We start from the raw sequence: 15,835 nt of genomic DNA, 5'->3' as shown, positions 1-15,835 counted from the left end.
TTAAAAATAAGTTTCTATAGGTTACTTTAACATTTTTTTGAATTCCATTTTTATTTATCTGTAGTGGGTTTGTTTTTTAGAAGTGCGGAGGGGTAGAGGAAGAGAGAAGTTTTTTTTTTTTGTTTTGTTTTTGTTTTTTTTTAAGGTTTAACTGATTTTAATAACCTGGTGATGATGGGCAGCAAAGACAGAATCATGTACTGCTGTGCTAAGGTACATTTGTATATTTATCATTTGTATCATCTTGAAAATTCTGCAGTTACTCTAAATGTGTGTACCTAATATATATATATATATATAAATATTTCTATAATTGTAACTTCTTTTTTTTAGAGTGTTAGTATTTATTTTTATTTTTTTATTATGTTGTTAGTCACCATATAGTACATCATTAGTTTTTGATGTAGCATTCCATGATTTATTGTGTATAACACCCAGTGCTCCATGCACTATGTGCCCTCCTTAATACCTATCACAGGGCTCACCCGTCCCACTAACCCCTCCCCTCTACCTAGCATGGAGCCCAAAGTGGGCCTTGATCTCACAATCCTGAGATCATGACCTGAGCTAAAATCAAGAGTTGGATGCTTAACTGACTGAGCCACCCAGGTACCCCCTATAGTTTTTTTTAAGTGTATTTGTTCATATAGCTTTCTTAAGCTGTTTCTTTAGCTATTACAATATATACATATAATTTTTCAGTCTATTGGTGTCATCATTTTTACCAATCCTTTTATAATTAAATATTACTTCTACATATATTTAGAAACACAATGTTATAATTTTTGCTTCAACCATTATTTCAGAAATTCAGGAGGAGAGTCTATTGTATTTACCCATGTATTTGCTTACCATGTTACTCTTTCCTTTCTGATGTTCCAGTTCCTTTATTTCTTCCTGTCTAGAAAACTTTCTTCAGCCATTCCTTTAGGGTAGGTCTGCTAGCAACAAATTTTTCTAGTTTTCCTTCATCTGAGAATGTCTTGATTTTCCCCTTTAGTCTCACAGGCTATTTTCACTGGAGTCTGATTTGAGAGTTTTCTTCAAGCACTTGAAAAATGTGCCACTTTCTTTTGGCTTTCATGGTTTCTGATGAGAAATCTGGTGTCATTTAAATTGTTTCTCCTGCAATCACGTGAAATGTCATCTCTCATTCGCTACTCTCAAGAACTTTTGTCGTTGGATTTTACAAGTTTGATTATAAAGTGTCTGGTGTGGATTTCTTTGGGCTTGTTTGGGGTTCACTCAGCTCCTCCTCCTAACATTAACTACAGCTTACTAGGCAAGAGCTGTATACCAGGCACTGTGCTTGGCATTTTATGTACCCTATTGCTAATTCCACCCACAAACCTGGGAGTTAGGTGTGTTAGGTTAAACCACATGAAACTGTCATGGCTTCACTCCACTTCTTGAATCTATAGGTTTGTTTTTTGCCAAAGTTAGAACATTTAAACCATTACTTCATTGGGTACTTTTTCAGCCTGCCCTTTCTCCTTTTTTCCCCTTTTCTCTAGTTCTTCTCTCCTTCTGAGACTCCCATGACACAAATGTAAGATCTTCTATTATAGCCCCACAGGTCCTTGAGTCTGTTAATTTTTTTTTTTTTTTAGTCTGTTTTTTCTCGGCTAGGTAGAACAATTTCTATTGTTCTTTCTTCCAGTTCACTGCTTATTTCTTCTAACATAATCTAATTATTTTGGCATCTACTGATGATCTTTTCTCATTTGAGATCTTCCTGGATCTTGGAATTAAGTGATTTTCAATTAAAACCTGGACATTCTGGAAATTTCAAGCCTCTGGATCTTACTAAAATCTACTTTAGCTTAACCTGAAACCACTCCAGCAGAAGGTAGCAAGGGTCATTGCCTTGATATTACTAAATGGGGTAGAAGTTCAGGTTTCCACTCAGCTACTGCCAAGGAACTTGGGTGTAGGTGGGAGTTCCAACCCCCCCTCCCCCGGAAGTCTCCACTGGTACTTTCCCCGTTCCTAGGAGGAGTAGGAAAGCCTTATCACTGCCCACTATATGGTGTTCACTGATATAACAGGGAAGGGTGACATTTTTACCACTGGGTGGTGATATTAAGTCTGACTTACGACTTGACCTCTGACACCACCCCAGCAGAGGGGGAAGCACTTTGTTAATGACTGATGGGCAGTTTAAACCCAGGGTCCTTGCATGGTTTCCACTGACACTATGGGGAGCAGGGGAGAGACAGGGCTGATTACTGTTGGGTGGCTCCTTACTCAGCCTGTTCTGACACTGCACTGACAGTTGTGGCAGGGGACAGTGTTAGGATGCCCTGCTACAGCCTAATGAGGCTGGAAGTCTAGGCTCCCCTCTTGACCTTTCCTAGTATGGGTAGATGTAGGGGCAAGGTGGTGGGAGGAGGTCCATAATTTTTCTTTGTGGTATTTGGGTGGGGAAAACTTATTCTCTGTAAGTTTTGTCTTGCTAAAGTGTCCATTTCCTAGTCCTTTTATTACAGAGTAGGTTTTCCTTGTCTGTGCTCATTGGTGCTTTCAGATTGCTGGCTTCCTCAGATACAAGTCCGAGATGTAGGAGGCAAGAGAAAACCCAGGGAATTCAGTACCATGTTGTTTCTTGTCCCCGGCTAGTCTGCTTTTAATCCCTTTTCAGAGTCGTGTTTTATACATAATGTTCAGGGATTTTAGTTATAGTTAACAGAAGGAATAAGGAAGAGTAGGTCTACTCCATCTTTCCAGAAGTCAAAGTCTCCATATGTACTTATTATACACTGTTTTTGATCATTTCAGTATCTCAAAACCTTGGGGATTTTTTTTTTTTTCTGTTATGATGTACCATTTTCCTTATAATTAGCTTTTGAATTTTCAGGTGGACAATCTGAGGATCTAAATTAGGATTGCTTTCTTCAGAGAGAATTTGCATTTCCTGCTGCTGGAAATTACAAGGCTTACTAGAGACAATTTTAGTTCTGTTCAAGGGTCCATTTCATACAGAATTTTCAGGTTGTCTTCCTGTCCTGCAGTAGGATTGCTCAAGAGTGAGTAGTCAAATTCCAGGGCTATTATTCGCATGTGTACCCAAAGATGTAGGTGTCACTTGTTTATCAGTGCTGGGAAATTTATCTTTTTCTTTTTCTGGGAAAGGGACTGGTAGATCTTGAAGATTTTCCTTATTTTCTTGAAAGCCCAGAAATGCTTTTCATAAAATTGTTATAGTTTATCCCGTTGGTTGTATTGTGGTTATAGGGCTAAAATCCCTAGTAGAAATGCAAATTCCTTGCATATGACATTTGGTAGTACTACCCTGAACACGACTAGAGAAACAGTATTTCTCATGACTACCAGATTTTCATTAAAAGGCCAGACATGAAGGTTTTATCGTTAGTGTTTTAAATTCCTTAATGAAAGTTGTCATTTTAGGTGGGTGAGATAGATTATGAGAATATTATTCTATTTTTACATCAAAACTGAGCTTTGCTCACTATTTTACCATAACTGAGTTCTGGGTACTGACAAATTTGGTCTTCTTGGGAAGAGTTAGGAACTGGAGAAAACTAGGATATTAGAGGGTGTACCTGAGAACAGTAAGGTGTAACAGCTATAAAACATGATCTAACCTTAAGTCTATGGTTCAGTCTCACTTCAACAGCTGTAGCTGAAAAGTTCTTTGGTTATTTTTCCCAAGAGAACAAACCAAATCTTTATGTTCCTGCAGCTAGCACACTTCATTCCAATAACCTGTTTCTAAAGTCCAGTTTTCTCTCTGCATTCTCACTGCATTCCAGAGACCTGATTTTTTGATAACTGGTGCTGTTTTAGTCATGACTCTTCTTTCCTCTATTTGTTCAGGAAATAAATTTAAGAAGCCAAGAGTCAAACTGGAGCTTCCATAAAACATAAAACATTTTCCCCTCATCATCATTAACTCTTCTACTTTAAGATCCTGTTCCAAGGATGGCTCTGTAGAAACTCAAATCTTCAATAAGAACATTGGTGATTTCTAATACTTATTATGTGCCAGGCTCTGTTCTAAGCTTATTACATGTATTTACTCCTCAAAATAATCCCAAGACATAGGTGTTTCAACTGCCCTCACTCTATAGATGAGCAAACTGAGGCACAAACTCAGGAAACCCAAGGTCTCTCAGCTAGAATGTGGTAGAACTGACAACTGATCCTAGGCTGTCTGGTTCCAACATCGGTGCAAGAATCCTCTAGTACGGACTGTGTAGAGTTAACACCAGACTCAGAAGTCTCTAAGAAAGTGATATACAGTACTTTAGTAGGGAATACAGGTTAAACCACAAATACATTTATTTCTCTAAGAACAGTATGCCATTTTTAAATTTAAAAAATTATCAACGGTCTTTGCAGTTTGCTTGCTCTTATGCTGATTAAAAAAAAATCCCAAAGCAGAGCAATTCACCAGCACAATCATTAAGTTGCAAATCTCTCCTTTGTCACAGAATAAGAATACACTCCACTCCTGAAAATAACTTTAAGTGCCCACGGAAGGAGTATCCTCATCCATTTGTCATGCATTCTAGTGCCTCATGGCCTCCTTTTCAATTATCTTTTAATTAAGATTTTTTTTATTTATTTGACACAGAGAGAGAGCGAGCGTGCACAAGTAGGCAGAGCAGCAGGCAGAGAGAGAAGGAGGCTTTCCATTGAGCAGGGAGCCCAATGTGGGGCTCCATCCCAGGATCCTGGGATCATGACCTGAACAGAAGATAGACACTTAACTGAGCCACCTAGGGCCTTCAATTATCTAATTTCTAATCTCGTTTCTTTTTAGTCTGAAAACAAGGAGTCACCTAAGTAAGATATCCCTTCAGAGCACTGTTGAAAATATATTAAACATAGACATACCTCAGATCTCTTTTCTAAATGTTAAAAATACATTAGCACATACAGAGAGTATCTGTATTTTCTATTATAATTTAGATTTCTATCTAAAATATTATGTCCTAATGAGCTTTTGTTTCTCCCTTTTTGATAATGTCTTCAATTTCTTCTGAGACTCCTCCTTTGTAGTCATTTGGTTCTATTGCATTTAACTTCTTCTGATACTCCAGTGGCAAACCATTTTCTTTTGCACCCAGGCAAATGACCTAAAAATGGTTAAAATAAACAAAAAACACCTTTTAATTAGGAACATAATTAGTATACCACAATTTTATGTGCAATATCAAAGCATGACCTGTTAGCTTTCAGATAACTCTAGAATAAACAATTATAGAACAAAATAGAGACAGCCATTCCTCTCATGGTGAGCATGAACGTGCAGTCTTCAAATCCACATGACACATTCTTATGGAGATCAATTTTACTCAATAACATGGTTTAAAATATTTTTAAAAACTGAAGTATAATTAACAGTGTTATATTAGTTTTAGGTGTACAATATAATGATTTAACAATTCTTTACATTACTCAGTGTTCATCATGGTAAGTGTGGTCTTATTCCCCTTCACCTATTTCATCCCTCCCACTCACCTTCCCTCTGATAACCACCAGTTTTTCTCTGTATTTAAGAGTCAAGCATTTTTTGTCTGTTCATTTATTTGTTCATAGATTCCACATATGAATGAAATCATATGGTATTTGCCTTTCTGATTTATTTCACTTACCATGATACCTTCTAGGTCCATCCATGTTGCTGTCAATAGCAAGATCTCATTCTCTTTTTATGGCTGAATAATATTCCATTGTATGTATGTATATGTATATAAATACCCTCATACCACGTCTTATTTAGCCACAACTATGGATGGACACTTAGGCTGCTTCCATATCTTAGCTGTTGTATATAATGCTGCAGTAAACACAGGGATGCATACATCTTTTCAATTAATGTGTTCGTTTTCTTTGGGTAAATACCCAGTAGTGTGATTATTGCATCATAGGGTAGCTCTATTTTTAATTTTTTGAGGCTCCTCCACACTGTTTTCCACAGTGGCTGCACCAGCTTGCATTCCCACCAGCATCAATCACATCAGGGTTCCTTTTTCTCCACATCCTCGCTAACATTTGTTATTTCTTGTGTTTTTTATTCTGGTCATTCTAATTTAAAATTTTTTTATAGTAAGACAAAAACTTATTGTAGAGAACTGGCATGATCTAGTAAGAAAAAAACACCATTCTTTAAAAAAACTGTAAAGTTTATAGGGAGAAGTTTTAGTTTAACCTGGGAGTCTACTCTACCTCTGATGGGAAATGAGGTAATACATGGCAGCTGTGCTCAGTGGTGCTTCCCAGACCCAAACCAGGCTAATTCCTCTAGGCTCAATACTAGAAAATTCCAAATTTGGCCCAGGAACTGGGTCATCCACTCCACGTGCCATGTCCTGATTAGGCCTTCCAAAGTAACTAAATTTGGATTTCTAAAAAGGGATGTTGGGGTTTCTATCCCACATCCTTTTCCTATGCTTGTGGGAGTGGTATCTCTGACTTTGAAAGAAAGCATGACTCTCTTCCCTTTCTCTAGGGATGGAAAGCATTTCAGCAATAGGAAATATATTTCTCCCCCATAAAAATGAATCTTAGTGTTATGAAATACTCTCTTGTGGAGAAAAAATGATTACAAAAACCTATGTATAGAATAAATCCACTAAAAATGCATGCATACATGTTATATTCTACTTGAGGAAAGAAAACACATATCAAAACACATATGACTCAAATAGACTTCCAGAGTCTTTTTAGATAAATCTGTTTTAGGAATATGGGTCTATCATTACAAATAAATCTGAACATTTTTCAATTTGCATGTTAGGTAAATAACTATCATTTTTGTATTAAAAACACTTAGATTAAGTGTTCAAGGGGTAGGGCAGGCAAAAAAGACTGAAGTGTTCATGTAGAATTTAATGCACACTAATTCTTTTTAAAACAAGGTATTTTTTAGTTTAGCTCAGTGAAAATTAAAAAGGAACCGCCAATAGTCTTTGTAAGTTGCTTACCTTTTTATACTGGGGGGATGGGGGAGCACTCTCATAATTTTTCATCTGATAACTTCGACAGGTTATTTCTTTTCCTTCTTGAGTATAAACATTAACTTCTATTGGGACATATGTTCCACTATTAACTCCTTCTTGCCTGAAACCAGAACAGCCAAATTTTAAACATATTTGACTTAGTCAAGTTAGTTTACTGGGCTAAAAATTTAACAATATATGGATTTACTTGCTCCCTATGTATTCTGGGATATGGTAGAACACATTATAAATATTACCACGTCAAAAGTAAACAGCATTTCAATTGGAAAGCCTCAGATTTAGTATTACTTGTATACTTCTAATAGATCTCAGTATTTATCCTATTTAAACCCATGCTTGAATATAGTTATTTCAATCTTTGTACCCCTCAACATTGCTCTCTAGGTACAAAAAACTGACTGTGTGTTCTGACAACAAGAGAATATCCACCAGGAGATAATTAGAGAGAATGGCTCACTCTCATTCACCAGGGACATATCAGATAATGTGTTCTTCTCAAGCCCTACTCTTTTCTGCCAACTTTCTTTGTATACATGCTCTGCTACACAGATCTTGAGAGTTCCGTTAAAAAAAGTATCAAGATATTTCTAATATGTTGTCAAAGTTTTTATAAATTATTAGTTTTTCAACTGCTGCCTTAAAGAATTATTTTCTAAAAACTGACTCTAATAAAAGTTGAACTGCTTTTGAAACCAACAGAAAGATGCAACAATTACAAACATCTTCATGCCTTTTCACAATATGAAACTACAAAGATTTTTTAAATTAAAAAAAATAGAACAAAAATAAAGACTCCGTTTTTTACAGGGGAGATTATAGGGGCACCTGGGTGGCTCAATTGTTAAGCATCTGCCTTCTGCTCAGGTCATGATCCCAGGGTCCTGGGCTCGAGCCCTGCATTGGGCTCCCTGCTCAGTGGGAAGCCTGCTTCTCCCTCTCCCACTCCCCCTGCTTGTATTTCCTCTCTCACTGTCTCCCCAGCTCTGCCAAGTAAATTAATTAATTAATTAAAAAAAAAAAAAAGAAAGAACAAAAAGAAGAGATTATAAACATCTCCCAAATCTCAACGGGAATATAGGACCCTGCTAGGCATTTTTTTTTTTTTTAAATGTAGGCTCTATGCCCAGTGTGGGGCTTGAACTCACAACCCTGAGATCAAGAGTTGCATGCTCTACAGACTGAGCCAGTCAGGCACCCCTAGGTTTTTTTTTCCTCAGATATGCACATTACACTTTTTATGTTAACTCTGAAGTGTAAAGAATATAGTATATGGTTTTGAAAGACGTATATATACACATCTTTGAATATGATCCACTTTCTGAATCAGTTATTGTTTAACTTGTAATTAGAAGCCACCTACTTATCCAGAGAACTCAAATTGCTTTTGTTCATTTTCCATACTACTCCCCATACTTCATCGCCAGGACTTTGAAAAATGGTGGCTATACCTCCATGCCAAGTTTCACTTGTTTTGCCTTGGGAATTGCCAAAGTCAAGCTTATAATCCTACAAAGGAAACCAAAATAATATGATCAATATCTACTTGAACCAAAATTTCCCTCTTCAAAATAAAAAAATTTACCTTGAACTCCATGCAGTTAAGACATAAACTTTGAGTTCCTTCTCTGAATAAGAAGCTGTAAAAAATACAAAGATAAACAACGACCCAGATCTCAAGGACTATATTTTTTCATATTTTTAAATTGAAATGTATATTAAATATATAATATGCATCCATAAACAGGTTTTAAAAAAGCCTGTAATCTCAATGCCTTAATATAAGTATTTTCATTTTTTAAAATTGCTTTGCAGTCTACCTACACACACATGGATTTTAACTTAGAGGCAACCACAGTATATACACATAATTATTGAAGCTGGGTAGCTACATAGGGGTTATGACCTACTTTTTTTTTTTAAAGATTTTATTTTATTTGACAGAGAGTCAGTGAGAGAGGGAACACAAGCAGGGGGAGTGGGAGAGGGAAAAGCAGGCTTCTTGTTGAGCAAGGAGCCCGATGCCAGGCTCAATCCCAGGGTCCTGGGATCATGACCTGAGCCCATGAGCCGACCTTCTTAAGGTCTGAGCCACCCAGGCACTCCTAATCTACTTTTATGTATGTAAAGAGTATCCTACTACCATATATCACCATGTTTGCCCTCAAGGAGCCACAATCTTTTTTTTTTTAAAGATTTTATTTATTTATTTGACAGAGATCACAAGTAGGCAGAGAGGCAGAGGAAGCAGGCTCCCTGCTGAGCAGAGCCCCATGCCTGGCTTGATCCCAGGACCGCCAGGATAATGACCTGAGCCAAAGGCAGAGGCTTTAACCCACTGAGCCACCCAGGCGCCCCAAGGAGGCACCATTTGAGGGTGATTTTTAAACTTACTAACGTTAATCTAACATTCATGAATTATACTATTATATCTATAATAAATATAAGAGCAGCTAACACTAGTACATAACTAGGTTCTATAACTGCACTATGAGCTTTATGTGGACTTTCATTTTTATCCTGTCAACAACTTTATTATACCCATTTAATAACAAGAAAAACTGTGGCTTATAAAGATTAAGCAACTTGCCTAAGTCTCTCAATGTATAAGTAACAGAGCCAGATTTCTAGCTTAGCTTTTCCCTATAGAGATGGGTAATCAGAGGAGAGAACCCTGGGGAAGATGAAAAACCCTTACTTGGCCATTTGGTATAGAAAATTTCTTTCCATCTTTCTAGAGCTTAGTTTCCTTAATAATAAAATAAAAAAGGTTGGACTAGATACTAAATCTAAGGTTTATATTTTATCCCTGTCACTTTTATTTTCTTCAAATGTCAGACATTTCAGGAAAAAGGTTGGTCTGAGTAGTATTTTCAACTGGTATACTGGATATTCTAGGAGCACGTAGCCCTGGCAGGACATCATGAGAGCTAATTAAAAAGTCACAACCACATGAGGTACTGGTTGTCTACTACTAAATCCAACAGACAATTTTCATTCCTCCTCTTGCTCCACTTTTCACCTACTTCTGACACAGTTAACCACCCTGTCTTGATCTGCCTCCTTTCTGACTTTCAGACTGTCCCCTGATCTCAATTCCCTTTGATAACTCCTCCACCGTACCTGGTGTTTAAATGGTAGAGTTGCTAAGGGCTTAGTTCAGGCCCCTTTTCTTGTTCATCAGCAATTTGCTCAAGACAATCTATCCCCTCCGATGACTTCAAATACCATCCAATATTCCAATCATCTTTTAATCCAACCCAGATCTCTCTTCTAAACTTCAAAAGTGCTTAGAACAGGACCTACCACACAGTGAGTACTTAATAAATGCTCACTAATGTTTTTCTGCTCACTGGGATGTGTAACAAGCATCCGAACTCAGTATGTTTAAGCTGAGCTTGATTTTCCCTCCAAAACTGATTCTCCTCTTCTCTTTACAAATATCATCATCATCCAATTTATTGCACCAAAAACCTTAGTCACCCCTGTTACCTCATCCTCCCTTCACAAGCAGTTACCAAGGCCTAACCTTATTATTTCCTAAATACCTCCCCAACCCGTCTACCCTCCACTGCTACCACTCCATTTCAAGGTGCCATTATCTTTAGCATGGATGACTACAAAACCTTTCTAACTGAGCTCCCCACATCCACTGTTGTCTTCCCTTCCAACCCATTTTCCATAGCAACCAGAATGAGCTTTCAAAGCTGTAAATCTAATATTTCATTTGCTTAAATTCTGCAATGGATCTTTTCATTGCTCTCAAGATAAAGACCAGTCTTTTTTGGCTTCTGTGGTCCAGTAGCATACAGTCCTTCACTACGTCTTTAGTTGCCAAGCTATATCCTCCTCAACACTAAACTCCAGCCACAGCAGCTGGATGGCCCAGCTTCTTTCCTGAGGTCATTTGTACGTGCTGTTCCTTCTCTTTTCTTTGTCTCCCCCTGCCCAATCATTCAGGTCTCAGCTTAAAAGTCGTTATTTTCAGGAAGAGCTTTACTAAGCTCTTAAGTCGGGACCCCAAATCATACATTCCCATAGTACCTTGTAGATCTCCTCTTTTTTTGGGGTAAAGACTTCACTTTTTTTTTTTTTTAAAGATTTTATTTATTTACCTGACACAGAGAGAGAGAGAGAGAGAGAGAGAGAGAGAGACAGCATGCACAAGCAGGGGGAATGGGAGAGGGAGAAGCAAGCCCCCCACTGATCAGGAAGCCCGCCATGAGGCTCGATCCCAGGATCCTGGGATAACGACCTGGGCCGAAGGCAGACAGTTAACAACCAAGCCACCTGGGCACCCCAAGACCTCACTTTTTTTTAGAGCAGTTTTAGGGTCACAGCAAAACTGAGAGGAAGGTACAACATGTCTCCTTTTTAAACTCACCGTATCTGAAACTCAGTAACCATTTGCTTGATAGCTCTTCCACTTGTCCCAACTATAAGTATCTGAACTTCTTTTCCACATTTGGGCAATTACCTACCTTAGGAGTCTGGGGGTAGAAAGTGCTAGACCCCAACTCCCATTTCTGAGGCTTCAAATGCCAGCAGTTGGTTCTCCCAGCTTTGCTTGCAGTCAGGGCATGGGCATGTGGCCAAGAGTTAGCCAACCAGGACACCCACCTGGGACTCTGAATTAGAAGCTAGTGCCCAAGAACAGCAGAATCTCCACCCTGTAGGTGGTGGCTACATCCCGGTTTCAGGAACTGCAGGGGTGTACTGACAGTAGCAGGCAAGGTCCAGAGAAGGCAGGGGCGGTAATGCACAACTTAGTGTCCATATTTACCAAGTTAAGCAGTGATGCCCCAGTGGCATCCTAGGCTGGTTCTGTGATATTGGCTGCTGTGGTTGCTGTACTTCCTTTTACGCCTGCCTGTTTTTTGTTTTATTTTTGAAGTAGTCTCCACATCCAAAGTGGGGCTTGAACTCACAACCCTGAGATGCTCCACCCACTGACTCAGCCAGGCACCCTTATGCCTCTGTTTATCAGTTCTGTGGTCATTCTGTGAGTCCTCTAACAGCCTTTCAACACATTCATTTCCTGCTTAAATCAGCCACTTTCTGTTGCTTGCAACTAAGAACCTGATAAGGACAGCAGAGACCGTGTCTGTCTAATTCAGCAGTGTCAAAAGGTTTTCTACATCATTTTGGGGGGTGTCCCTTCTATAGACCCGGACAGGTCCTCAAGGCAGCCCACTTAACTCTATCACTTCTGTACCTACAAGGGAAAAAATCTACCAAAGGAATGAATGGATTGTACCGAAGAGCAATTACTTTGAAGTTTTTATTTAAGTAATCTCTATACCCAAGGTGTGGCTCAAACTCGGGGCCTGAGACCAAGGGTCACAAGGTCCTCGACCGAGCCAGCCAGGCGCCCCTGAAGAGCAGTGACTTTTACCAAGGCCGGTTATGGTTCATCCAGTGGTCTGACTTAACTGAGCTCGGCCCTTACTATGATTCCGACACGGTGCCGGCTTTCAGGACCTCTCCCATCAGGAGCGAAAAACAGGTGAATGGAGTTTCAGAACTCCAGCTGACAAGCCTTGCAGCGAAGGTGTGATAGGGAGGAGAGAGCAACGGACTCCCTTCTAAGTCGGTGGGCAAGAGCGGTGGCCAGGTCTGGGCAGAACGAGCCTCCCGAGGAAAGTCCGCAGGGGGCTCAGGGCGGCCCGGGGGCGCACAGCTGCCGGGCGGGCATGACCAGGAGGGCAGAAGCCAGACAGGGAAGACAGTCCCGACGTGCTCCTATCAGCAAGAGGCGCATTCCCGGCCCCGAGAAAGGGACTTCTCGAAATCCTGTCCCCATGTCCGCAGGGTGGACCCGCCGCTGCAGGGGCCGCGCGCGGGCAGCACTGACCTGCAGGCGGGCCACGCAGCGGAACGCGGCCGACGGGTTTCGGAGGTGGATCCGCTCGGTCAGCAGATTGCTACCGTAGGCGAAGTACAGAAAACTCTCCGCCTCCTGGCCTCGGAGGTCCTCACAGGCCGAGTTCGCCATGTTCCACCCGACACCAGCGCGGCCCGGGGGTCGGCCGTGCGACTCTGAGAATACTGCGACCGTCCGAACTTCGGTGGCTGACGAGCGGGTGTCTTTGGAGTTAGCGGAAAGGCGGGAAGTGTGGGCCGGGCGAGTCGGCTGCGACCAGCCTTCTGATTGGCTGCCGGTCCCAAATGTTGAGTCTCCCCTTATGATTGGCCAAGCCCGCCACCTCCTCTTCGCTCTCCAGTTAGGACTCGGAAATACTCAGTCGTAAGGCGACCGGGAGCCGATTCCTCATTGGCCACGCTTCTCTGTTGTCCCGCCCCCATGATCAAAGCTCCGTATGATTGGCGGGTGGGCGGGCGCTACGCATAGGAGGCGGGTCAGGACCAGTGGGTTCATTTTGGGGGTTGCGCCGCGTGGGTCCTAACCAGGTTTTCTCATCTTCGCGTGGTGCATGTGTGGTTCCCAGGTGTTTCGTGCTCGTTAGGGAGCGCACCCCCGCCCTGCCCTCCCGGTTTGAAGCAGTCGGTCGGTCACGACGGGCCAATTCCCTCCTCATGCTGGTTCTCTCATTCTCAGCCCTGATCACCTCGGTGACGACCCTGCGAAATGACTGGGACTCTCCGGATGGAAGTAGCGTGCCGGCTTCAAATCCGGACGCAGGCATTTACTGGCCACGTAAGCTCGGGCACCTCTCATCGCTTTCCTCCTTGTAAAATAGCGATTTTAACATAAATTATGATCACAGTCATATAACTTATGATCCCCTATCTCATAGGGCTGGTTTAAGTATTTAAAGAATAATTTTGTTAATGTTATTAGGTACAAAAACCTCCAATGTAAAATAAGATATGAAAATATAGAAACAAGAAATAAAACCTTATACTGTTAACTTTGAAATGAAAATATTAATTTGAACTCAGGGGAGTGGTTATCCCTGGCACCTAGATTTTGATCTCCAAATATCATTCTCCACTAAAAGTTTCCAGGGCTCCTTGGAGAAATGGTTTATGCTGTAGAAGGTTAGAAGCTGGTAATGACTAGGAGCGTTTGGAACATCTTGTGGCAGTAAAGTCTGGAAGTATCCAAGGAAAACGAGGTCCTTTCAAAAGAACATGGGAACCAGCTTGAAGAAATGCCCACTGGCCAAATTTAGAACAATTTGAGTACCAAAAATGATGACTGCAATTGACTGAAAATGTCAAACATAAAAGTCCCACCAAAAGAGTAAACCATATATAAAAAACAATTTTTAAAAGCCTCATTTGTTATAGTGACTGTTAGAGCAACTCTTTACCCTGAAAAGTTGTAATTTAAGGAATAAATTAAACATTTATTCTGCCCTCCTACTTACAGCTGTATTTCAAGGTAACCAAATAGCCCCAGTTGATGAGGAAATGGTTCTCTTTACAAAAGTATGCCAGCTAAATAATGTAAGATGAATGGTAGAATTCGAATATCACTATCTTGTAGCCCCTAATTAAATAACTGATTCATGCCAGGATCATCAATGAAACCGTGTGGTGAAAGGGTGACAGGGAACAGAATACTCCCCAAGGGCCAAATTATCCCCCAGGGATTGCTAGCTGTAGTCAGAAGAAAAATATAATGACAGTGAAGGAATCCGGTCCCTCCCACCTTAAACTAGATCAATCTTATAATCACTAAAGTGGACCAATCGGACATTATGTGCCTCCTGATATGATACAACAGGAAGCCCCAGTATTGTCTGTGATGTATTGTTCTCCACATTCTTTCACTTCTGTATCATCAAGCTCAGCAGGAACTAGAAGGATAGCATAAAATGACACCAAGAGGAAACAATCAGAAAAATTCTGAACAAGTGGTGGGACATCATGAAGAACAAATGGTGGTCTCTTAAATTAAGTCAGTGTAGTTACCAAAAAAACCCCAAAAAACAAACAACAACAACAACAAAAAACAAAACCCGAAAAGAAACAAACAAAAAAAACTGGACAGTGCAGGCTGTTCCAGATTAAAAGATACCGAAGAGACATAGTAACTACATGCAATGGCTTGTCCTAGGTTCTGGTTCAATAAAGCAGATATAGAAGATATTTGGGGCACAATTAAATCTGAATAGGAACTAGGGCATGAGATGATATTAAACAATTGCTTTTTTATTAGGTATGATAATAGCATCGTGCTGATGTAGAACAATGTCTCTATTTTTATATGTACATATTAATGTATTTTGGGGTAAAATGTTTGATATTTTTTTTTTCCTTAAAGATTTTGTTTGACAGATCACAAGTAGGCAGAGAGGCAGGTAGAGAGAGAGAGAAGCAGGCTCCCTACTGAGCAGAGAGCCTCGATGCAGGGCTCCATTCCAGGACCCTGGGATCGTGACCTGAGCCGAAGGCAGAGGCTTTAACCCACTGAGCCACCCAGGAACCCGTGATAATTAATTTAGAAAAATTAAAATATGGAAAGTGTTCAATGCTCAATTGATTGATGTGTATATGGATATTCACTTTATTATTCTATCCTCTTCTATATATTTCAACATTTTCGAGTTAAAAAGTCAAAGAAATATGGTAATGTGTGTAAAGCACTTGGCAAACAGTGAGCACTCAATAAGCAATAACACTGTTGTTATGTAATCGGAAAATAGGATGTTACATACCTTCTCCCATCCCTCAAACATCAAGGTAGAACTTGAACTACATACTTGGTTATTTCAGTGACCAAGCTGCTCTTGTTGGCAAGATAGTGTTCTATTGTATCATGAATTCTCAAGGCCTCTGCTTTTGAGCATTCCCACTTAAAATGTCCTTCTGCATTTTAAATTGCTTTTAGACATTCTAAATGTATTTACTTTTATTATTTTGACTTTTTTTCTCTTCCT

At 40.1% G+C, this 15,835-nt stretch overlaps 1 protein-coding gene across 2 annotated transcripts; it reads right to left on the bottom strand.

Annotated features, from left to right (window-relative positions):
- Positions 1–4,729: 4,729 nt before the first annotated feature.
- Positions 4,730–13,057, bottom strand: GGCT (gamma-glutamylcyclotransferase). 2 transcript variants are annotated; one of them, XM_032872321.1, is made up of 4 exons: positions 12,841–13,056; positions 8,350–8,495; positions 6,954–7,089; positions 4,730–5,102 (listed from the first exon to the last, which is right to left on the bottom strand). In XM_032872321.1, the coding sequence occupies exons 1-4, from the start codon at positions 12,979–12,981 to the stop codon at positions 4,959–4,961; spliced, it is 567 nt and encodes a 188-aa protein (XP_032728212.1). In that variant the 5' UTR covers positions 12,982–13,056; the 3' UTR covers positions 4,730–4,958. The 2 variants fall into 2 exon arrangements, with proteins under 2 accessions (XP_032728212.1, XP_032728217.1); XM_032872326.1 differs by lacking the exon at positions 4,730–5,102 and having other exon boundaries at positions 7,002–7,089; positions 8,438–8,495; positions 12,841–13,057.
- Between the last annotated feature and the right edge of the window lie 2,778 nt (positions 13,058–15,835).

This window comes from Lontra canadensis, unplaced genomic scaffold (assembly GCF_010015895.1).
Source record: "Lontra canadensis isolate GAN:19392208 unplaced genomic scaffold, GSC_riverotter_1.0 scaffold2, whole genome shotgun sequence".
Taxonomy (NCBI): Eukaryota; Metazoa; Chordata; class Mammalia; order Carnivora; family Mustelidae; genus Lontra; species Lontra canadensis.
This window is presented reverse-complemented; position numbering and strand designations above follow the sequence as displayed.